Source organism: Carcharhinus amblyrhynchos, chromosome 8, assembly GCF_965287045.1.
Source record: "Carcharhinus amblyrhynchos chromosome 8, sCarAmb.v2.hapA, whole genome shotgun sequence".
Taxonomy (NCBI): Eukaryota; Metazoa; Chordata; class Chondrichthyes; order Carcharhiniformes; family Carcharhinidae; genus Carcharhinus; species Carcharhinus amblyrhynchos.
In genome coordinates, this window is record NC_137331.1 from 27,863,173 (window position 1) to 27,887,897 (window position 24,725).

At 43.7% G+C, this 24,725-nt stretch overlaps 1 protein-coding gene across 1 annotated transcript; it reads right to left on the bottom strand.

The window, feature by feature from the left end:
- Positions 1 to 1,069: 1,069 nt before the first annotated feature.
- Positions 1,070 to 23,743, bottom strand: LOC145346960 (F-box only protein 43-like). The gene is made up of 4 exons (XM_080194840.1): positions 22,262 to 23,743; positions 20,683 to 20,785; positions 2,214 to 2,399; positions 1,070 to 1,631 (listed from the first exon to the last, which is right to left on the bottom strand). The coding sequence occupies exons 1-4, from the start codon at positions 23,710 to 23,712 to the stop codon at positions 1,383 to 1,385; spliced, it is 1,989 nt and encodes a 662-aa protein (XP_080050966.1). The 5' UTR covers positions 23,713 to 23,743; the 3' UTR covers positions 1,070 to 1,382.
- Between the last annotated feature and the right edge of the window lie 982 nt (positions 23,744 to 24,725).

Here is a 24,725-nt window from a genome sequence, read left to right on the forward strand (position 1 = left end):
CCACAACTCTGGCTTTCCTATTTTCCCATGGGAAGTTAAGAATTCTTCCACTGATGCTCAAGGCAAAGAAGTCTTACCCAGCTGGAAGAACCTGCAATTCAGAATGAACAGAATTCCACTAGTGGATAAACTACCCATTTCTTTCAAGCTCTGGTAGCAAATGTGTTGCAGTTTCAAGGTATTTTAGAATGAGCTATTGCTTCACTTCCCATAAGCAGATCTAACATTCCCTACAAACCACAAGTTGCTTATGTTATATTCCCTGCAGAATTCAATCCTAAATTACTGTATTTTCTCTCCAAGCCACTCCAGGTGATAAACCAACATGCTGAACATTGACCAGATTAAAAGGTAGGACACTTCATTTTACACAAGCTTATATTGCTCTCTATATTAGTCTAAAGCTTGATTATAAAACAATACACTATCAAAACAAGGCCTTCCTAATTATCGTTGCAGCTGAAGACAGTAGCCATCTTAAGAGAAGCCAGTCCTTAAACTCTAATGTTTTCCAGCTTCAACTTTACATTTATTACTTTTATACACTGCATTAAGTTGCAATGGGCTTGAAATGCCTGCAGGCAATTTGAAATTTGGCAAAAGATGGCAGTCTTCACAAACAAAATTGCAGAACTTGAAGACAGTAAAGAAAATGCGTTCATGCCATTTAAAAAAGGTTTTATTAAAAATGATTATTTGGCATAACAGATAAAAATCCACTTAAAAGACTAAGTTTCTATTGACACGTATAAAAACTATATACATTTAAAGTAATCAAACCTACACATACCTACTGTCTCAAATTTGGGCACAGCCAACAATTAGCAGTTCTTCACAAACATCTTAAACAATGGATGAAAATTGAATCTTAAATCTGTGGTCTTCATTTCTTCAGTGTCTATCCAATAAAATTTTCTATTTAAAATAGAATGATGAGGAGAAGAGAGTAAGAGGGGAAATGGTTTGCCCGTTTACATCCCTATTTCATTTAATCTAAGACAGCAAAGAGCTGGTAACACTGGTCCAGCGGATTGATGATTTTCTTTGCTGATCCTATATTTATTGGTCTTGGATTCCTTATTTAGCTGTTGCCCGGAAGAAATCTTGGATTATTTCCGATCACATCTTTTGAGTGTTATCAAATGGTTATTCTGAAGACTAAGAGAAAGAAAATCATACATGTAGGTTAGAATCAGTGGAAGGGGGAAATTTTATAATCTCCCATTACAAATTATTCCCCCCACTCCCACGCTAGAAAACAGTATGTACAAATTGATAAATATCAAATAGTTCATTCTGAAAGGTTTTGATAAAGGTGCCGAAGCAGTTCAAAACACCCAAGAGGTTGCGGGAAGTTCATAGGTTTTCATATATACACAAATTTACAATCTCTTCAAATTCCGTTTGCTTTGAGCACTTCCTGGTGGTCCTCCTTTATTACCCAAACGTTTTGCAGACCTACTGCCACATTCTTTGGATCCATGGAAAACACAAAAGCACTGTGTGCAGAAGTCAAATGCACACTCTTCTCGACTGCAGAGGCCTCGTTTCTTCATTGGATTGTACCTGGCGGGCGACTGGCACCGTGGGCATGGTTTTAGAGCCTCATCGTTAAACAGCGTTTTAGCAACCTGGTGGTGAGAATACATTATATATAAAGACACAATTTCTTCTCTTCAGCCTTCCTCCCAAATAAAGTTTCTCCAGAGCTGAAACTGTCTACTATGTTGCCTTGAAGAACAAGCATTAGCAAGACAGCACAGTCAAGTATAAAGCTGTCACTTCTAGCAGAAGGTTAACAAATATAATAGGAATAGTTGCCTGCAGAATTTTTCTCCACAACTCAGATATACAAACACATGAAAATTAAAATACAAATACCAATTGATCCCAAAACCACTTTTGTTTTGTAGTATTCTATATCTAACCTATGGTGATAAGCCTACACAGAAATTAGTAATTTACAGGAAATAAACTGCTTGCAGCACCAGCTGTACAACTGGTATTTTGGCTTATTTTCAACAAACGACTGGATTCTGGCATTACCAGGTGCTCCAAAGCAGCTTCTTCAATGTTGTCAGTAACCATCTTGACAGTACTCCACATTTAAACTGAAATAGTGTTACAGTTCTACTTGTTTGGCAAATGAATTTTTACTGTTGTCCAGATGTTGATGATTTACAGAAGCCTCCAAGAGGTTTCTTTCAACATACCTTTAAATACTCCTCTCGTTTACTAGTTGATCTAGAAACACTGCTGCAACCACCAGGGGTAACTTCTTGCTGAGCAGATGGAGTTGCAGTGAAGGAAACCCTTGCTTGCGCCTGAACAGATTTCAAAGCAGAACGACTTGGGAGATTACATCTGGTTTCTGCATCTGCGACCCAAGGAACGCTATGCTGTTGAACAAAATTATTCAGTTTTGTATTCCAGGTGAGTAGTGATAAAATATCAACTTCAAAACATGCAAGTTTGCCACTGAAAAATCAAACCCTTCAGGACATTTATAGATTAGATAAAATTTTTGTTTCACGTGGAAGCTTCATGGAATGGAGGAACAATTCTGACAGCTAATGTAGCAAGAGTGGAAAAATGTCAAATCTCTGATCCCAAATGGGTCATCTGAATTGTTGCCAAGCAGACACCAAATAATTCAGCAAGTCAGAAGCTGCAAAAAGTTCCTACTTTTCAACTCAGCAGTGTGTAAAATACCAGTCTTATCAGATGTGGAAATAGCACCAAACAAAAAGATGGGGAGGAGAGGGAACAGCAGGAAAAATGTCAAATTCATACTTTAATGTAAAGTTTAGTCTCACAAGTATGTTACATTTACACAGCAATGAAGTTGGTGTGAAAATTCCCTAGTCACCCCACATCGTTGCCTGTTCAGATACACCAAGGTGGAATTTAACACGTCCAATACACCTAACAAGCACGTCTTACGAACTGTGGGAGGAAACCAAAGCACCTGGAGGGAACCCATGCAGACATGGGGAGAATGTGCAGACATCACACAGTGGCCTAAGCCGGGAATTGAACCTGGGTCCCTGGCACTGTGAGGCAGCAGTGCTAACCATTGTGCCACCATGCTGCCCTATATCATACTAATTTAAACAATTACATTTTATAAAATCCAATGCTTCAATAAATGTCACCGGTACAAATTTTAATTAGGGATAGGAAGGGGAATGCAAAAGCAATGAATCCAATATCTAACAAGTTCAATAAATTAAACAATCTATTTTGCTCACTGGAACACATCAAGCGTTCAGAAAGGATCAAAGATTCAGTTGACAGTGTACAATCACAGAATGATACAGCATAAGAGGTGGTTATTCTACCCATCACGTCTGAGCAGGCTCTTTGGTATAGCTATCCAACTAGTCTCAATCCTCCCTTTTCCTATACCCTTATAATTTCTTTGCTCCTCCTCAAGTATTTTTCCATTTAGTTTAGGAATACCATTTAATGTGTCTTTCAGATTGCCATTTTAAAAATCAATCATAGAACAGTATAGCACAGTACAGGCCCTTGTGCTAAGCTATGTTCAAACCCAAGATCAAGCTATCCCACTCCCTATCATTCTGGTGTGCTCCACATGCCTATCCAATAACCACTTGAAAGTTCCTAAAGTGTCCGACTCCACTATCACAGCAGGCAGAGCATTCACACTCTAACCAGAGTAAAGAATCTACCTCGGACATCCCTCTTATATCTCACCATGAACCTTATAGTTATGCCCCCTAGTAACAGCTACATCCACAAGCATATAGTCTGTGTATGTCCACTCCATCTATCCCCCTCATCATCTTATAAACCTAAGTCACCTCTCATTCTCCTCCACTCTAAAAAGAGAAGCCCCAGCTCCCTCAACCTTTCCTCATAAGACCTACCCTCCAAACCAGGCAGCATCCTGGTAAATCTCCTCTGCACTTTCTCCAATGCTTCCACATCCTTCTTATTGTGTACGGTTCTGGTCACCTCACTATGTTCCAAATGTGGTCTCACCAAGATCCAGTATAGTTGCAGCATAACCCCACAGCTCTTAAACTCAAAGCCCCTGTTAATAAATGCCAACACACTAAGCCTTCTTATCTGACTCTCTGCTCCCTCACTCATCTGCTCCAGCAAACAATGGAAGGCTTCACCGTGTGAGTACCTGATAATTAAAGAAGGGTAGGATAAACTATGAAGCTGGGCTAGCGCTTAATATAAAAAAAGGATAGCAAGAGTTTTTATAAATATATAAAAAGGAAGAGGCTGGCTAGGGTGAACATTGGACCCTTAGAGGATGAGAGGGGGGACTTAGTGGTAGGGGATGGGGAAATGGCTGAGGCCTTGAATAACTTTTTTGTTTCGGTCTTCACGGAGGAGGACGTGAATAACTTGTTGGGTGTTAGCGATGGAAAGATGGTAGGACAGGAGGGTCTCAATGACATTATTGTTACTAGAGAGGCGGTGCTCGACAGACTGGAGGGACTGATTGTGGACAAGTCCCCAGGACTGGATGGAATGCATCCAAGGGTTCTGAAAGAAATGGCTGAGGTGATAGTGGACGCCTTGGTGGTTATTTTCCAAACGTCGCTGGATTCCAGGGAAGTGCCAGTAGATTGGAAAACAGCTAATGTTACGCCATTGTTTAAGAAGGGTGGCAGGCAAAAGGCAGGGAATTATAGGCCGGTTAGTTTAACGTCTGTTGTAGGTAAAATGTTAGAATCCGTCATCAAGGAGGAAATAGCGAGGCATCGAGGGGAATTGCTTGATAGAGCAGACGCAGCACGGTTTCGTTAAGGGGAAGTCGTGTCTGACAAATTTATTGGAGTTCTATGAGGATGTGTCTAGGGCAGTGGATAGAGGAGAGCCGGTGGATGTGGTCTTTCTTGATTTTCAGAAGGCGTTTGACAAGGTACCTCACAAGAGGTTATTGCAGAATGTAAGGAGGCATGGAGTTGGGGGTAGGGTGTTAGCATGGATAGAGGATTGGCTGTCAAATAGGAGGCAGAGAGTGGGGGTCAATGGGTGCTATTCGGATTGGCAGTTGGTGACTAGTGGAGTGCCCCAGGGGTCAGTGCTGGGGCCTCAGCTATTTACCATTTATATAGATGATCTGGAGGAGGGAACCGAGTGTATGGTGTCGAAATTTGCTGATGACACCAAGATTGGTGGAACGGTAAATTGCACGGAGGGTGTGGAGAGTCTGCAGAAGGATCTAGATAGGCTGGGAAAATGGGCCAGGAACTGGCAAGTGGAATTTAATGTTGGCAAGTGCAAGGTGGTCCACTTTGGTAGGAAACATGGTAGGAAGGACTATTACTTACGTGGCGAAAAACTGCAGCAGGCGACGGTGCAGAGGGACCTCGGGGTCCTTGTGCTTGAGTTGCAAAAACCCAGCCTGCAGGTGCAGCAGGTGGTCAGGAAGGCTAATGGGATGCTGGCCTTCATAGCGAGGGGGATTGAATATAAAAGTAGGGAGGTCTTGCTGCAGCTGTATAGGGCACTGGTGAGGCTGCAGCTGGAGTACTGTGTGCAGTTTTGGTCGCCGCACTTGCGCAAGGATATTTTGGCCTTGGAGGGAGTGCAGAGGAGGTTTACTAGGCTGATGCCGGAGTTGAGGGGGTTGAGCTATGAGGAGAGGCTGAATAAACTAGGCTTGTACTCGTTAGAGTTTAGAAGAATGAGGGGAGATCTCATTGAGACATATAAGATGATGAATAGGATGGATAGGATAGAGGTGGAGAGACTCTTCCTGCTCAGAAAGGACAGTAGGACTAGGGGGCACAGCCTCAAGATAAAGGGGGGGCAGTTTAGAACGGAGTTGAGGAGGAACTTCTTCACTCAAAGGGTGGTGAATCTCTGGAATTCTCTGCCCGTTGGTGGAGGCTGCCTTGCTAAATATTTTAAGACGCGGGTTGATGGGTTTTTGATAAGCGAGGGGACTAAGGGTTATGGGGAGAGGGCGGGAAAGTGGAACTGAGCCACGACAGATCAGCCATGATCTTATTGAATGGCAGGGCAGGCTCAAAAGGGCTAGATGGCCTACTCCTGCTCCTATTTCTTATGTTCTTCTTCACGGCTCTATCCACTTGAGTGGCAACCTCCAGAGATTTGTGGATATGAACCCCAAGATCTTTCTATTCTTTCACATTCCTCAGAACCCTGCCGTTGACCCTGTAATCCACATTCAGGTTTGTCCTAACAAAATGAATCACCTCACACTTATCAGGGTTAAACTCCATCTGCCACTTTTCGGCCCAGCTCTGCATCCTATCAAAGGATCTTTGCAGCCTACTAGAGCCCTCCACCTCATCCACTACTTCACCAATCTTGGTGTCATCAGCAAATTTACTAACACACCCTTCGGCCCCCTCTTCCAAGTCATTGATAAAAATCACAAATAGCAGAGGACCCAGCACTGATCCCTGTGGTAACTGGCCTCCAGCCTGAAAATTTTCCCTCCACCACCACCCTCTGTCTATGAGGTAGCCAGTTACTTATGCAATCGGCCAAATTTTCTTCTATCCCACGCTTCCTTACTTTCTTCATGACCTTACAATGGGGAACCTTATCAAATGCCTTACTGAAATCCATGTATACGACATCAACTGCTCTACCTTCGTGTACACAGTTACCTCCTCAAAAGAATTCAATCAAATTTGAGGTGCAGGACTTACCCCTCACGAAATCATGCTGGCTATCCCTGATTAAACTGCATCTTTCCAAATGGTCATAAAACCTACCTCTCAGGACTCTTTCCATTAACTTACCAAAGAAAGACTAACTGGCCTATTACCAGGGTCATTCCTGTTTCCTTTCTTGAAGTGGGTATGCCGGCGTTGGACTGGCGTAAACACAGTAAAAAGTCTGACAACACCAGGTTTTAGTCCAACCTATTTATTTGATAATATACTCACAAGCTTTCGGGGTTAGTCCCTTCGTCAGGTGAATGGAGAGTTCTGGCCTCAGACAGAGCATATAAAGCACAGACAGTTTAGAGATTACTGATTAGAATGCGAATCCTTACACCTAACCTGCTGTTCAAGACCTGAAGTGGCTGATAATGTGAGTGGAAGGAGCACTGATCACAGTTTAAAGAGATGTGTATTGTCTCCAGACAGTACAGTAAGTGAGGTTTTGCAAACCCAGGCAAGTCACGGGGGTTACAGATAGTGCGACATGAACCCAAGATCCCTGTTGAGACCGTCCTCGTGTGCGGAACTTGGCTATCAGTCTCTGTTCAGCGACTCTGCGCTGTCGTGTGTCGTGAAGGCCGCCTTGGAGAATGCTTACCCAAAGGTCAGAGGCCGAATGCCCGTGACCACTGAAGTGTTCGCCAACAGGAAGGGAACAGTCTTGCCTGGTGACTGTCGAGCGATGTTCATTCATCTGTTGTCATAGCGTCTGCATGGTCTCCCCAATGTACCATGCTTCGGGACATCCTTTCTTGCAACGTATCAAGTAGACAATGTTGGCCGAGTTGCAAGAGTATTTACCATGTACCTGGTGGATGGTATTCTCACGTGTGATGATGGTATCCATGTCGATGATCCGGCATGTCTTGCAGAGGTTGCTGTGGCAGGGTTGTGTGGTATTGTGGTCACTGTTCTCCTGAAGGCTGGGTAGTTTGCTGCGAACAATGGTCTGTTTGAGGTCGTGTGGTTGTCTGAAAGCAAGAAGTGGGGGTGTGGGGATAGCCCTGGCGAGATGTTCGTCTTCATCAATGATATGTTGAAGACTCCGGAGAAGATGTCGTAGCTTCTCCGCTCCGGGGAAGTACTGGACGACGAAGGGTACTCTGTCCACTGTGTCCTGTGTTTGCCTTCCGAGGAGATCGGTGCGGTTTTTCGCTGTGGCGCATCGGAACTGCCGATGTATGAGTCGAGCACCATATCCTGTTCTTATGAGGGCATCTTTCAGGGTCTGGAGGTGTCTGTCATGATCCTCCTCATCTGAGCAAATCCTGTGTATACGGAGGGCTTGTCCATAGGGAATGGCTTCTTTAACATGTTTAGGGTGGAAACTGGAGAAGTGGAGCATTGTGAGATTGTCTGTGGGCTTGCGGTACAGTGAGGTGTTGAGGTGACCGTCCTTAATGGAGATGCGTGTGTCCAAGAATGCAACTGATTCTGGGGAGTAGTCCATGGTGAGTCTGATGGTGGGGTGGAGTTTGTTGATATCATCATATAGTTGTTTCAGTGATTGTTCACCATGAGGCCAAAGGAAGAAAATGTCATCGATGTATCTAGTGTACAGCATCGGTTGAAGATTCTGTGCAGTGAAGAAGTCTTGTTCAAACCTGTGCATGAAGATGTTGGCATATTGAGGTGCAAATTTGGTCCCCATGGCTGTTCCATGTGTCTGGATGAAAAACTGGTTGTTGAAGGTGAAGACATTGTGGTCCAGGATAAAGCGGATGAGTTGTAAAATTGCATCTGGAAACTGGCAGTTGTCAGCACTGAGTACTGAGGCACACAGAGTTCCACTGCCCGATACGATGGGACGGCCAGGTGTGTTTGCCTTGTGTATCTTTGGGAGGCAGTAGAGATCTCCAATGCGGGGAGTACGTGGAATGAGAGCACGGAGGGTGCTCTGAAGGTCCGGATCAAAGGTCTTGATCAGATTGTTGAGTTGACGAGTGTGTTCTTTGGTCGGATCTGTGGGTAATTGTCTGTAGTGTTCCTCATTGTTTAGTTGTCGGTACACTTCTTGCTTTCAGACAACCACACAACCTCAAACAGACCATTGTTCGCAGCAAACTACCCAGCCTTCAGGAGAACAGTGACCACAATACCACACAACCCTGCCACAGCAACCTCTGCAAGACATGCCGGATCATCGACATGGATACCATCATCACACGTGAGAATACCGTCCACCAGGTACATGGTAAATACTCTTGCAACTCGGCCAACATTGTCTACCCGATACGTTGCAAGAAAGGATGTCCCGAAGCATGGTACATTGGGGAGACCATGCAGACGCTACGACAACGGATGAATGAACATCGCTCGACAGTCACCAGGCAAGACTGTTCCCTTCCTGTTGGCGAACACTTCAGTGGTCACGGGCATTCAGCCTCTGACCTTCGGGTAAGCGTTCTCCAAGGCGGCCTTCACGACACACGACAGCGCAGAGTCGCTGAACAGAGACTGATAGCCAAGTTCCGCACACATGAGGACGGTCTCAACAGGGATCTTGGGTTCATGTCGCACTATCTGTAACCCCCGTGACTTGCCTGGGTTTGCAAAACCTCACTGTACTGTACTGTCTGGAGACAATACACATCTCTTTAAACTGTGATCAGTGCTCCTTCCACTCACATTATCAGCCACTTCAGGTCTTGAACAGCAGGTTAGGTGTAAGGATTCGCATTCTAATCAGCAATCTCTAAACTGTCTGTGCTTTATATGCTCTGAGGCCAGAACTCTCCATTCACCTGACGAAGGGACTAACCCCGAAAGCTTGTGAGTATATTATCAAATAAATAGGTTGGACTAAAACCTGGTGTTGTCAGACTTTTTACTGTCCTTTCTTGAAAGCAGGAACAACATTCAACACTTTCCAGTCCTCTGGCACAATCCCCGTGTACAGTGACGACCCAAAGATCAAAGTCAAAGGCACCGCAATCTCATCCCTTGCCTCCCAAAGTATCCTAAGATGTATCCCATCTGGCCCAGGGGACTTATTGACCCTCAGGTTTTTCAAAATTGCTAATACATCTTCCCTCAGAACATCTACTTCCTCCATCCTATCAGCCTGCATCACACACATCTTCAAAAAAACATGGCCCCCCTCCTTTGTGAGCATTGAAGAGAATTATTCATTCAACGCCTCTCCTATGTCTTCTGACTCCATACACCAAGTTCCCATTACTATCCTTGACTGGCCCTAAACTCATGCTGTTTATTCTTTTCTTTCTCACACAAGAGTAAAAAGCCTTGGGGTTTTCCTTTATCCAACCCCCAAGGACTTCTCATGCCCCCTCCTAAGCCTTTTTTTAAACTCATTCCTAGCTACTTTGTAACCCTCAAGCAACCCAACTGAACCTTGTTTTTTCATCCTTGCATACGCTTCCTTTTTTCTCTTTGACAAGACATTCAACCTCCTTTGTGAACCATGGTTCCCTCACTCGGCCATTTCCTCTGTCTGCCAGAGACATACCTATCAAGGACACGCAGTATTTGTTCCTTGAAAAAGCTCCACTTTTCATTTGTGCCCATACCTGACAGGATGGGAACAGAAACTATGCTCCCTAGTCGCATCATAATTACCACTGCCCCAATTATAAACCTTGCCCTGCCATGTGACCCTATCCCTCTCCATTGCAATAATGAAGGACACCAAACTGTGGTCACTATCTCCAAAGTGACTCCTGCAAAAAAAATCTGACACTTGGCCCAGTTCATTACCCAGTACCAAGTCCAACGTGGCCCCATCTCGTCAGCTTATCCACATATGTCAGCAAACTCTTCTGCACACACTTACAAAAAGTGTCCCATCCAAACTTTTCAACCTATAAAGGTGCCAATCAATATTTGGAAATTAAAGTCACCCATGATAACTACCCTGTGACCGCTACACCTATCCATAATCTGCTTTGTCATTTCCTCCTCCACATCTCTATTACTATTTGGGGGACTTTAGAAAACTCCTAATAACGTGACCGATCCTTTCCTCTTTCTAACTTCAGTAGGCAGATCCCCCTCACAATGCCTTTCAGTAGCCGTTAAACAATCCTCGATTAACAATGCCAGTCCTCTACCTCTTTTACCCCCTTCCCTACTCTTACTGAAACATCTGTACCCCAGAACTGCCAACAACCATTCCTGTCCCTGTTCTAACCATGTCTCCGTAGTGGCCACAACATCATAGTCCCAAGTACCAATCCATACTCCAATTTCACCTATCTTATTCCTATGCTCCTTGCATTGAAGTAGATACACTTCAACCCACTATCCTGTCTGCCTGTACGCTCCTGCAACCTTGATGTCTTCTTCAGTACCTCGCGACCCTCAACACTGGTTTTTTGGACTACAGCTCATTTTTCCATCCTCCTGATAAGTTAGTTTAAACTAACTCTTCCCCTCCCAAAAGAGCCATAGCAAATTTCCCTCCCAGGATATTGGTGCCCCTCTGGTTCAGGAGCAAACCATCCTGTTTGTACAGGTCCCACCTTCCCCAGAATGTGCTCCAATTATCCAAGTAAATGAAACCCTCTCTCCTACACCATCCCTGCAGCCACATGTTAATCTGCACTCTCTCCTTGTTCCTCAATTCACTAGTACGTGGCACCAGCAACAAACCAGAGATGACAACATGCTTTGTGCTGGCTCTCAGCTTCCATCCTAGCTCCCTAAATTACTGTTTTAAATCCCCATCCCTTCTCCTACCTACGTCGTTGGTACCGATGTGCACCATGACCTGCGACTGATCCCCCTCCCCCTTAAGGATCTTGGAAACACGGTCCAAGACATCACGGACCCTTGCATCGAGAGGCAACATACCATCCGTGAGTCTCTTTTGCTGCCGCAGAACCTTCAATCTGTCTCTCCAACCATCGTGCCCCCAATTACCATTGCTCTCCTACTCTCCCCTCTTCCCTTCTGAGGCACAGGGACAGACTCAGTGCTGGAGATCCGGTCACCCTAGCTTACCATTGGTAGGTCGTCCCCCTCGACAGTATCCAACACGGTATACTTGTTGCTGAGGGGAAGCGACCACAGGGGATCCCCGCATTGGCTGCTTCCTCCCAGCCCCTCTCACCGTCACCCATCTAGTTTCATTCTTTGGAGTATATTGAGGTCCAGTAGTTATATAGTGATGGGCAAGTCCAAAACACAAGAGAGAACTTGCTGGCATCGCTCACAAATGGGACTTGTGCCTGGGTACAATCTAAAGAGTCTATGATCACCTCTGCCTCCCGAATCATCTGAAGTTCATCCATCTCCAGTTCCCTAACTGGTTTTTGAGGAGTTGGAGATGGGTGCACTTCCCACAGGTGAGATCAGCAGGGATACTGATGGCATCCCTCACCTCAAACATTCTGCAGGAGGAACATTCCACTGCCTTTCCTGCCATTCCCTCTAGATGTCTTTTCTTTTGCCAGTCACCTTAAATTGGTCCTCTGGTTACTTCTTGTCACTGGAAACAGTTTCTCCTTACTTAACAATCCCAATTTTTTTTGATGTTTATTGAAAATTTTCTTATTTTACACAGCAAAACAAACAGATACAGATCCATACAGTGCTCATGTGTACATTCTAACATGACTCAGCTCAGGGCTCCCCGTGGCCAGGGGACAAGCCCCCGGTACCCCCCTGTCCAATTGCACAGGTAATGACAGTGATAAGAAAAAACAAAAAGGCAGATCACCAACGAGTGCCCAAACAGTCCAGGCTATAAACTAGCGAGCAGAGAAAAGAAAGAGAAAGAAGAGACAGTGAATAAGAGAGAAGAGAAAGTGAGGGGGGAAAAAAAAGAGAAAAGTTCTCGTGTTGGTCCCCACACTTGGCAGGGCAGGTGGACGTACTCAGATAAAGGGCCAGGGCATGTCTAGCGATCGGGGTGGGGTTCTGTGGGAGCACCCAAGGTCCTGGGGTCATCAGGTATCTACTCACCCGACTTCAACTGCAGCATCCCAACATGCATTATGAATGGTTGCCAGGTCTTATAGAATCAAGCAGTGGGCCCATGTAGTGTGCACCTCATCTTCTCCAGCTTAATGGTATCTGTCAACTGCTTCACCCACTGCAAATGCATCAGGGTGCACCTGATTTCCACCTAAACAAGATTAGTCATCTTGCCAGGAGTGTAGTGCAAGCTACAAAATCTGCTTGGAATTTCTGCAGCAGCGGATTTAATGATACAACCCCAAACAGGGCAGCCTGGGGGGGATGCACTTATGTCCTGATCTAGCATTGCCGCAATCATCTCAAATATTGATGTCCAGTAGTTATAGTGATGGGCAAGTCCAAAACATAAGAGGGAACTTGCTGGCATTGCTCACAAATGGTACTTGTGCCTGGGGACAATCTAAAGAGTCTAACCCTAGTGAGATATGCGCTGTGAAGGAGTTTACATTGCATCTCATTCAGCTTGGCACATATTGAGGAGTAGTGTACGCGATGCAGCACCATGTCCCAATCCTCCTTCGAAAACTCCTCCCCTAGATCTTATTCCCATAAAGATTTAACCACTGATAGGAAAGGAGTTTTGTTGGGACAGAGAATAAAGAACAGAAGTGATACCCTGCCCAGTAATAGGAGGCACCAAGATGATGTCAATGGGAGCATAAGGTGCAAGCATTGGAAATTGGAGGTCAATCTTAGACACAAAGTATCAAATTTGCAAATATCTGAAAAAGTGTGTTGCAGGGAAAGCAAACTTATCCAGCACCTGCTGGAATGATGCAAACACACTGTCCACATACAAGTCCCGGCATGTTCTAATCTTGTGCTTGGCCCACACATTGAAGGCACCATCCAAAACAGACAGAAGAAAAAATGGTTTGCCGATACCGGGGAGGCCAGCGACCAGTCCTGAAACCCAAAGTGGTGTCTAAATTGCATCCAAATTCTATGAGTTGACTTGACAAGTGCATTTCTAGTGTACTGGGAGGAGGAAAAATATCAAGGCAGCCAGGGAAGACAGAGCACAGGAGGAGGATTCTAATTGCAGCCAACAAGGAACCTCTTGTTACCTCTCTCTCTCTGCATCCAATACACTACTTCTCTCATATCTGCTGCCCAATAAAATAGAAAATTGGGCAATCCCATACCCCCTCCCGTTCAGGGTTTTGCAAGATTGCCATCTGCATTCTTCGGTTTTTCCTATTCCAGACAAAGCTTGAAATGAGCTGATCAAGTCTGTGAAAAACTGCCTCATTGGCGGTACTCTCCAAGCTAAAGAGGGTTGTATAAAAGTCTTTAAACCATTCATTTATTCGCTGTGGATCAATACAGACCCCTTCATTATTTTAATCGCTTGTTAGAACACAAGAACATAAGAAATAGGAGGAGTAGGCCATCTAGCCCTTTGAGCCTGCCCCGCCATTCAATAAGATCATGGCTGATCTGTCATGGCTCAGTTCCACATTCCCGCCCTCTCCCCATAACCCTTAATCCCCTCACTTATCAAAAACCCATCAACCCACGTCTTAAAAAATATTTAGCGAGGCAGCCTCCACCACTTCAATGGGCAGAGAATTCCAGAGATTCACCACCCTTTGAGTGAAGAAGTTCCTCCTCAACTCCGTTCTAAACCACCCCCCCTCTATCTTGAGGCTGTGCCCCCTAGTCCTACTGTCCTTTCTGAGCGGGAAGAGTCTCACCACCTCTATCCTATCCATCCCATTCATCATCTTATGTCTCAATGAGATCTCCCCTCATTCTTCTAAACTCTAACGAGTACAAGCCTAGTTTATTCAGCCTCTCCTCATAGCTCAACCCCTTCAACTCCGGCATCAGCCTAGTAAACCTCCTCTGCACTCCCTCCAAGGCCAAAATATTCTTGCGCAAGTGCGGCGACCAAAACTGCACACAGTACTCCAGCTGCGGCCTCACCAATGCCCTATACAGCTGCAGCAAGACCTCCCTACTTTTATATTCAATCCCCCTCACTATGAAGGCCAGCATCCCATTAGCCTTCCTGACCACCTACTGCACCTGCAGGCTGGGTTTTTCCGACTCATGCACAAGGACCCCGAGGTCCCTCTGCACCGTCGCCTGCTGCAGTTTTTCGCCACGTAAGTAATAGTCATTCCTACCAAAGTGGACCACCTCGCACTTGCCAACATTAAATTCCATTCCTGGCCCATTCGCCCAGCCTATCGATCTATCTTCTGCAGACTCTCCACACCCTCCGCGCAATTTGCCGTTCCACCAATCCTGGTGTCATCAGCAAATTTTGACACCATACACTCGGTTCCCTCCTCCAGATCATCTATATAAATGGTAAATAGCTGAGGCCCCAGCACCGACCCCGGGGCACTCCACTAGTCACCAACCGCCAATCCGAATAGCACCCATTAACCCCCACTCTCTGCCTCCTATTTGACAGCCAATCCTCTATCCACGCTAACACCCTACCCCCAACTCCATGCCTCCTTACATTCTGCAATAACCTCTTGAGGTACCTTGTCAAACGCCTTCTGAAAATCAAGAAAGACCACATCCACCGGCTCTCCTCTATCCACCGCCCTAGACACATCCTCATAGAACTCCAGTAAATTTGTCAGACACGACTTCCCCTTAACGAAACCGCGCTGCGTCTGCTCTGTCAAGCAATTCCCCTCAAGATGCCTCGCTATTTCCTCCTTGATGACGGATTCTAACATTTTACCTACAACAGACGTTAAACTAACTGGCCTATAATTCCCTGCCTTTTGCCTGCCACCCTTCTTAAACAACGGCGTGACATTAGCCGTTTTCCAATCTTCCGGCACTTCCCCGGAATCCACTGATGTTTGGAAAATAACCACCAAGGCATCCACTATCACCTCCGCCATTTCTTTCAGAACCCTTGGATGCATTCCATCCAGTCCTGGGGACTTGTCCACAATCAGTCCCTCCAGTCTGTCGAGCACCGCCTCTCTAGTAACAATAATGTCATTGAGACCCTTCAGTCCTACCACCGTTCCATCGCTAACACCCAGCAAATTATTCACGTCCTCCTCCGTGAAGACCAAAACAAAAAAGTTATTCAAGACCTCAGCCATTTCCCCATCCCCTACCACTAAGTCCCCCCTCTCATCCTCTAAGGGTCCAACGTTCACCCTAGCCAGCCTCTTCCTTTTTATATATTTATAAAAGCTCTTGCTATCCTTTTTTATATTAAGCGCTAGCCCAGCTTCATAGTTTCTCCTACCCTTCTTTATCAACTTCTTTGTCAATCTTTGCTGACATTTAAACCTCTCCCAATCCTCTTCTCACCCACTATTAGCTACTCTAAACGCCTCCGCTTTTAATTTAACACTTTCCTTCGTTATCCACGGCTTATTACCTCTCCTCCTACAGTCCTTTTTAACCATCGGAATAAATTTCTGCTGAGCACCAAGAAAGATCTCCTTAAAGATCCTTCACTGCTCCTCAGCAGACCTACCTTCCAACGCGCTGCCCCAGTCAACATTCGCCAATTCTTCTCTCATCCTACCGTACTCCCCTCTGTTCAAACAAAGGACGCGTGTCCGGGAACCCACTTTCTCCTCCTCCATCTGCACCAGAAACTCCACCATACAATGATCACTCTCCCCAAGAGGATCCTTCACCACAAGGTCCCTAATTCTACCCGCCTCATTACATAACACCAGATCCAAGATAGCTCGCTCCCTCGTCGGCTCCAACACACACTGTTCAAGGAAACTATCCCAGCAGCATTCCAAGAACTCCTCCTCGAGCCCACTGCGTCCAACATGGGTCAACCAATCAATATGCAGATTAAAATCCCCCATAATTATCGCCGTTCCATTCCTGCATGCCGCACTTATTTGCGCGTTAACAGCCCGCCCCACCTCCAGATCATTATTCGGGGGCCTATAGACGACACCCACCTGCGTCTTCCTCCCTTTGCTGTTCCTAATCTCCACCCACAACGATTTCACTTTCTGCCCTTTGGTTCCTATATCATCCCTTGCTACCACCCTGATGCTATCCTTAATCAGCAGAGCTACGCCCCCCCCTTTTCCTCCCACCTATCCTTCCTAAACACTTGATACCCCTGGACATTCAGCTCCCAGTCCCTGTCACCTTGCAGCCACGTCTCTGTAATGGCCACCAGATCATATCCACTTGTGCTGATTTGCACCACCAGCTCATCCACTTTATTCCGAATGCTTCGTGCATTCAGATAAAGTGCCTTCATCCCAGCCTTCACCTGGACCCTATTTGCCAGAACGCCACCAACCATACTCACGCCCCCTACTCCCTTTATTATTGGGACATCCTCGGCCTCTTCCCTTACCTGTACCCTCTCCTTAACTTTAGGCCCTGTAATGTCACCTACCCCCGCACCCCCCCCCCCCCCCCCCCCCCCCAATTAGTTTAAAGCCCTGTCTACAGTCCTATTTACACGATTCGCCAGGGCTCTGGTCCCAGCACGGTTCAGACCAACCCCATCCCACCTGAACAGATCCCACCTACTCCAATACTGATGCCAATGCCCCATAAATTCAAACCCATTCCTCCCACACCAATCCCTGAGCCACCCATTCACTTCCTTAATCTTATCAACCTTACGCCCATCTGCACTCGGTTCAGGCAGTAGCCCAGAGATAACCACCTTGTCGGTTCTACTTTTTAATTCCATTCCCAGCTTTTCATACTCCCTTCCCAGATCCTCAGTTCGCATTTTGCCTACGTCATTGGCACCCACATGTACCACAACGACCGGATTCTCACCCTCCCATTCCAGGTTCCTCTGCAGCCCAGATGCGACATCCCGGACCCGAGCACCAGGCAGACAACACACCCTTCTGTGCACTTTGTCATTGTGACAAAGGACAGTGTCAATACCCTTAACCCCACTATCCCCAATTACTACTACGTTCCTTTTCACCTTCTCTTTGCCTATGTCCTGCGTCTGCATCACTGTACTGTGTGCAGTTTGCTCACCAACCTCACCTCCCTCGTTCTCGTCCAGCCTGGAAGCAAGAACCTCAAACCTGTTATGCAGATTGAGAGGCTGAGGCATCCGCTCCCCACCCTCCTTCCTCCGCTCAGCAGCCCCCTCTTGTTCCTATCCCTTAGAGTTAGCCAGTCTAGGGGGGGGTGGATGTCACTTGCACCCCATTGACAATGGCACCCTCTCTCCCCCGATGAGCCTCAGTGTCTGTAGCTCAGAGGCCAGCTCATCTACCTTGAGCTGGAGCTCCTCCAGCAACCTGCACTTACTGCAGACATGGTCACTGGGAAGGACCCTGGGGTCCACCAGCTCCCACATCATACAGAAACAACACATCACATGCCCCTCCATTATTCACTGTAGTAGTATGGAAAATTTCAACACGAACTTACCTGGCCCTTTTTCTCCCCAGCCCTTTTGCTCCTAAGCCCTAATAGCTCAGTCTGCTTCCCTCTCACTCCACTGCCCGCTCCGACGCTGTCTACACCTTTTAAACCTGGCGCTGTTTTAAAGCCTGCTCCCCCACAACTCCCTGCTATCCACTCCCTTAGAATTCTTAAAGCGGTAGATACAAAAAGCCCGCAAAAATGCTTTTAAATGATTTAAACAGTTCTACAAGGTAAGTTCTTACTACGAAAGTGCTTTAAACTTATTTAAACAGGTTTTTAACAGGTAATTTCTTATCTGTCTCTCTGCTCCAGCAAACAATGCAGGCCATACGGTCCCAATTCGATCCCACAAACTCTAAACCACGAAATAGTACCTTCCTCTACAATAATTAGATTTTTACAACCTGAGGTTGGTGTCACCCAATACTTTGAAAATAGGCTGGATTGTCAAGTATAATACAAGCTCTTCACGTGGGGATTTCAGAACTCAAGCGTGTGGGAATCAGATTGCCGGTTTCTTAGTATTTAATGGTATACTACTGCACCATTATTTGCCTCAGGTATTATTCCAAGTCAAGAGGATGGCCCACCAGAAGTAACCAAATATTTTTACTGATCAGGTGCACTGTAAACAAAGGCAGAATCTATAAAATTGATTGACAGATGAAGTATGCCACAATATTAGGACACTACGGGATTGAGCCCAAAATATTTTGAAGTTTTACTCATTGTGATGTAAAATTTGCCTAACCTCACCATAACATTGAATGGCAAATTGTAATCTTGACAGAGGGTGAAGTTGTCACATTTGAAATACCATCACATAACCCTAACATGGATTTTTCAGGGATTTGGCGTTGCAAATTTAAATGAACCTCAGCATTGTGTTTTGGAAAACCTCCAACTTTTCAACTCTCATATCATAGTCCGTTTGCAATAGTGAGGACACGTTGTTGTTACATGACAGAGTATAGGTGAAATCTAGTGCTGTCAACAGCTTTGTGGGTATGTACAAGTTACTGAACTATAACCAAACACTAATTCCCTTTTCACAACAAAAACAGAAAATGCTGGAAAATCTCACCATGACTGACAGCATCTGAGGAGAGATTAGAACCAGCATTTCAAGTCTGGAAGACCCTTTGTCAGAACTGTTCTAGTTCCCTTTTACTATTTTGCACCATTAGATTGCAGCTTATTGAGGCTGCTATGCTATAGGTTCACTACTTCAATTCTAATTTCTTCAGGTGCAATGCTATAGAACACAAATCATGACACTTCAACTTTCACAGTCCTTGATAACAGCCAATATCTTATTATTCTCAAATTTGCATCTGTTTGACTTCCTCAAGCTGCCAGTGTTTTCTCCTTTGTCTCCCTCTTGCTCTACCCTCAATTTTACCAGTCATGACCAGATGTTCCAGTTTTTCCTCTAATGTACCCAAGCAATTGCAGTTGCCTCTTGGTGATCATTTGCAAAAGTTGTTCTTGGGTGCCTGTTTTCCTTGGCACTCTCGAGGTGCATATCGTCCAACTAATCCTCATCATACATCTCAGAAGTTGTATCTCAATTGCCTTCAGTTTATCTTCTAGTACCTTATTAATGTCCCAAATTTCACATCCATATAGCAAGGTGGACTAGATGTTGTGTTTTAGTAATCTCATCCTGCTCTCTATAGAGATGCTGTGATATCTACGTGGTCTGACATTTATGTGAAGGTTTATTTGCAAGGGTTATCTATTTCTTGATGTCCTGATAACTTTTCCTCACAGATGCTATTAAACTGTCCAGATAAGAAAATAGGATTCCACTTGTTTCTTTTGATTCCTTATTTTGCATCAAGGTGCAATCTTTTTCTTAGGAGTTACCAAATTTGTTGTTTTGCTGCAGTTTAATAATCCAAAACCTGTTAAGGCTTGATATAATTCTATGAGTCTTAACTTTCCACTGTAATTGATATGTAATCTGTATATCTCAGGTTATTTACACTTGTAGTTCTGGCTAATGGAGCATAACTTAGTGTTTAGGTCACTCAGTATAGATGCACCAGGAATGAAACCAAATAGGTGCAGACACTTAATAGAACTGGCAGTGTCTTCTAACCAATGCACTCAAGTTTTTTTGAAGTGCACAGCCAATTTTTTTCAGTGTATCAAAGGGCTCTGCTGAAGTGCATTCATCATTGTCTTCCAAGAAAGAGAAGCTGATCAACTCAAGATTACTATACATAGTAGTAGGCCAGTTTGTTGGGCCCTTTAAGTTACTGTGCAAAAAGAAAAGGGTCCAACATGCGAGTGAAAACTTCCAAACTGCTCTGTGGATTAGAGAACATATTACTTCTCAAAAGGACAAATACGAATTATACAACTCTCAGCTGTTCTTTTGAAACTGCTGCTTGAATATATCATTTATGCTTAAAATACAAAATCAAGTGGGTACCAATACAGAGTCTGCTTCAAATCATTGTTCACAAATTTATTGCAAACCCCAATGCTTTTAAGATTAGAAAATTTACTAAAAAAAATTGGATCCTATATAGAAATAACCAGGATTTCCAAAGAAATCACAAGGGCCATATAAACAGAATGTAGTTTGTCAGCTTCCAAATTGAAGCACAAACAAATTATAAAGCTAGTTTATCGAAAAAATAAAGTGAGGGTCAAAAAGAAAAACACATACCACTCTGGGAGTTGCAATCTCATCCAGGTACTGCTTCCTCCTAAGATATGCTGCCTGATCTTGCTTGACAATTTTCTTCCAGACTTTGCTCACCTTCCTTGTTCTGGTAAAAATGCAAGTATTTCATTTACAAAACAAAATGGCAACAAGTGAAACACACACAGATTTAAGTTACATTGCACATCATACAGCATAGTCAGATGACATTTAAACCCAATGTCAAGTAATTCACAGACAAGACAAGCTAGTTAAATTCCTTAATTTTTGCCCAGACTTTAGATTCTCCAAATGCAATGGATGGTGATATCCACATCCCATTAAAAAGGAGATTGTTTGGTGGGTTAAGAGAAGGGTGCAAAATGCCAGTTATAGCCTTTAACCCGATGAGCAAGATTATCCAATATTTTCACAAGGAGTCACATTAAATTTCTCTCAGTAGCAAATTTTGGAAAGATAATACCTTAAAGATTTAGCACACCAATAATCAAAATAATAAAAAGTGTGTAATGAGAAGACTAATTTATTAGCTTACTTTCTCATAACTAGATTCAACACTGATTTAGGCAGATAGCTGGCATTGTTTTTGTTTGCACAAGTAGTCAGTGACTGCCCCCACACTTCATGTGGCATTGTGGGGTATTCAGATAGGTTGAGAAAGACGCACAATAAGCTCTACAGCAAGAATCAAAGATCGAGATTGGAGATTAATTTGGCAAATTTAGAAATACATTTACAATGTTACACTTGTCCTATTCTGTCAGTGCATATCAGCTGTCCATGAAGAAAGATGAACTTCATATATTTGAAATGTGCCTCTTTGTGGTGCTCAATGCTGAAACAAAGGTCATTTCTAAAGTTTAAAGCCTAGAATAACAGAGGTCTCGCTAGTTTGTCTAACTGACAAACGCTTCACTTTTCGTGGATCAGCTGCTTTTACGGTGGCAATGCTGTCTGCCGCCAGGAAAAAGAGGGGTCGCAAAGGAAGTGTCAGGCTGGTGACTGACAGGTAAGGTAGCCAATCAGAAAGAGGGCAGCTGGACACAAACCACAGGCTGCAACATTCCAGTCAATGATGGCATGACAGACAGCTAGTCGTTCATGTTGCAGTAAACACTCTCTTGGGTTAGTTGGAAGAGTTATCACTATGAAATTTTAATGTTACATAAAGGTTGGTGATTCAAATAGAAACTTTGGCCTGCTGTATGTTGGACAATCCTGCTTTAAAGCTGTTGCAGGAGGTTACTGAAATGTTATGCCAAAAGCCAAAAGACCCCCACCCCGTTATTCCAAAGTTCCAACAATTTGGAGAATCCATAAATTTGCCACACATCCAAGTTTGTTTAAAAAATGTTAATGGTGAGGTAAGAAACTGGCTACATATTAATAAACCAATGTGAAGAATTGGAGATAACCTTGCTTGTATATTGTTAATTGTGTTTAATTACTTGCAGATGGTGGGTTTAACTAGAACTCCTAATCGACATAGACTATAATGGTTGTTGGGCTAAGAGATGTAAGCTTGTATTGTGCAAAATTTTTATCCTTCACTTTCTGGAATAGAACACATTACCAATCTTACCTGCAGAGGTCTTCTACAGTTAAGTGGCATAGAATGAGAGAGAGAATGTGTGTCAGATTCCTGTTCAACAGTTCTTTCAGAATATCCACTTTATCTAAACCCATTTTCCTGCCAATGAGTCTACATAGCAATGGCATAGATTCATCCAATGACTTTTCTTCTGACTGACTGGGATCTTGTACAGTGATATTCCCAAGCCTTTTTCTTTTTCTCATGCACATTTCCTGCACCAATTGTAAAGCAGGAGTTTGAGACAAATCCTTAAACTTTAGAGATTTCTCAGAACATTCATCCTCAAACACCAATTCATTCTCTTTAGTTGGAAGTTCTAGGTTGCAATCGGATCTCAGTAGAACAGCTTCTCTGTTTTCATCTTCTGCCTCAGACTGGGAACCTCGCTCATTGAGAGTGGATAACCGCTTGCTTCTTTCCAAACTGCGAGACTTTTTACAATCTAGAATCTTGGGGGTTTTTTTTTGGTTTTGAACCAACTCCTGGAAGGAACATTCATGATTTGAAAAGGAATCAGATTTTTCCAAACCAACTGAATTATAACCACTGTCCTCAGTTGTTGAGGTATCCAATTTGCCATGTGAAGGGGTCCTGGATAGTGTCCTGCTGTCAGTCAAATATATATTGAAGCTTACTACAAAGTTGCTCACTGGAGTATGGAACTTGTCACCTCCACGTGTTTCAGATTTCCCATGGCTACATGGTGTATCAAAGGGCTCTGCTGAAGTGCATTCATCATTGTCTTCAAAGAAAGAGAAACTGCTCAACTCAAGATTACTATATATAGTGGATTGATCAAGAGTTATACATTTAGTAGGTGTTAGCTCATTTTTACCCTTTGAGTCATCTATTGTGGAGGTTCGCTGCTGTGCGAACAAATGCCTTTTAGTTCTAAGTGAAGTGTTACTTTCTACATTCTTTAAAGTGCTAGTTGCCAAAGCTTCAGAGTTCAAGTGTTCAGGAGAGTCCAGTGAACTGTCTGAACAAAAAAAATCTTTATAACCTATTCTGGTACAAGACCATTCTGCTGCATCAGCTTCAGTATATTTAGTTTCGCAGAATTCCACACTTCCACTTGTGGCTAGACGTGACTCAAGAAGTCGGCGCCGTAACGTGCTCCTCTTGTCAGTGATCCTAGGTGTTTCAAACAGAGTTTTCCCATCAATACATTTTCTTTCAGCTGGAAAGGATGATGGCCTACCAGTATAGGGCTGCCTTTCTTTGCACATTACAGGAGACATATTGGCCAGAAGTGATTCAAGCTCTCCTACAGTTCCACTGGAATCTTCAGCTGATAGAGCTGTGCCTTCAGTTTCATCATAGCCACTGTCCTGTCCTAATGATCTATGCCCCAAGGATTTATAACTTTCTCCAGGATCAGCCCTTTGTTGCTCAGAGCCAGTTGTCAAATCACAACAATGCTTCAGTAATCTCAACATCTTGGCACAAAAGGCAACACAGCTAGGGCTTTCAGTCCTAAAAAGGAAACAAATGTTTGTTATATTCAACCCAAAAAATTAATTGGATCATTTGAAATTCTGGAGAAAGCCAAGAAATATTTATAATTTGAATTTCCATGCAAATTTATTGGATCAACGTTAATTTAAAGTAAATAGAAATTTAGGATTACTAGTCAGAAATATAACTATACTATTCTGAGCGCTTGGCGGTTACTCTTGAGCTTTGATCCTGATCATTTCCTAAAAATCTGACCTAAGACTTGGAATAACTCTAATTTAAATTGCATTATATTTTTGATTCTGCACATGTAGCTGCTGGCTTATGCATCTTATACAGAAAAACTTAAGATCATTCATTTCTTTTTGGTTATAATATCACACAGGAACAACATACCTATTTGTCACATTTGAATCTAAACTGTGTTGGCCATTTGGGAATCAAAGGTCTAAACTTTGTGCTTTTGAATCAAGGGAACTCCTACAGATCTGTGTGACTGCTTCGCTGAGACATTTTCCCAAATACAAAATCGACATATATTTCAACCCTCTGTGAGGCCTTTAGGGGATTGAAAATTTGGTTATTTGGTCAAGGTTATTTATTTGAAAAGATTAAAAGGAAAAAATGAGAACGCACTTCTTATATGCATGCCAAAATAAGGCAATTATAACCTTATATAGAAACATTAAACTTAACACAGGGATAGAGGAATATTTAAAACATGAGAGGATTACAGAAGGAAACAACATGATTGACATTATAAATAAAGTCAGTCACATTTGGAAAATAGTGTGAGCACCAAATTGATCAATGTAACTAGATACCATACTTCATATCCCAGAAATGGTACTTTGCTATCAAGTGAAATCATTTGGAGGAAAAATTATATTTCTTCCGAAAACTATTAATACACAACCTTTGTCATCATATAAAATGTTAAGATAGCTACAAACAGGAAGGGAAAAAGAGTCAGTGTTTGTGAAACAGATAGATA

Excerpts from the sequence above, each read along its gene's own strand:
- LOC145346960 (XM_080194840.1), bottom strand. The coding sequence starts at position 23,712 with ATGTTGAGATTACTGAAGCATTGTTGTGATTTGACAACTGGCTCTGAG. Across the intron at positions 20,786-22,261 it reads ACTGTAGAAGACCTCTGCAG|AACAAGGAAGGTGAGCAAAG; the intron begins GTAAGATTGGTA and ends CATTTTTACCAG. Across the intron at positions 1,632-2,213 it reads AACGAGAGGAGTATTTAAAG|GTTGCTAAAACGCTGTTTAA; the intron begins GTATGTTGAAAG and ends TCTCACCACCAG.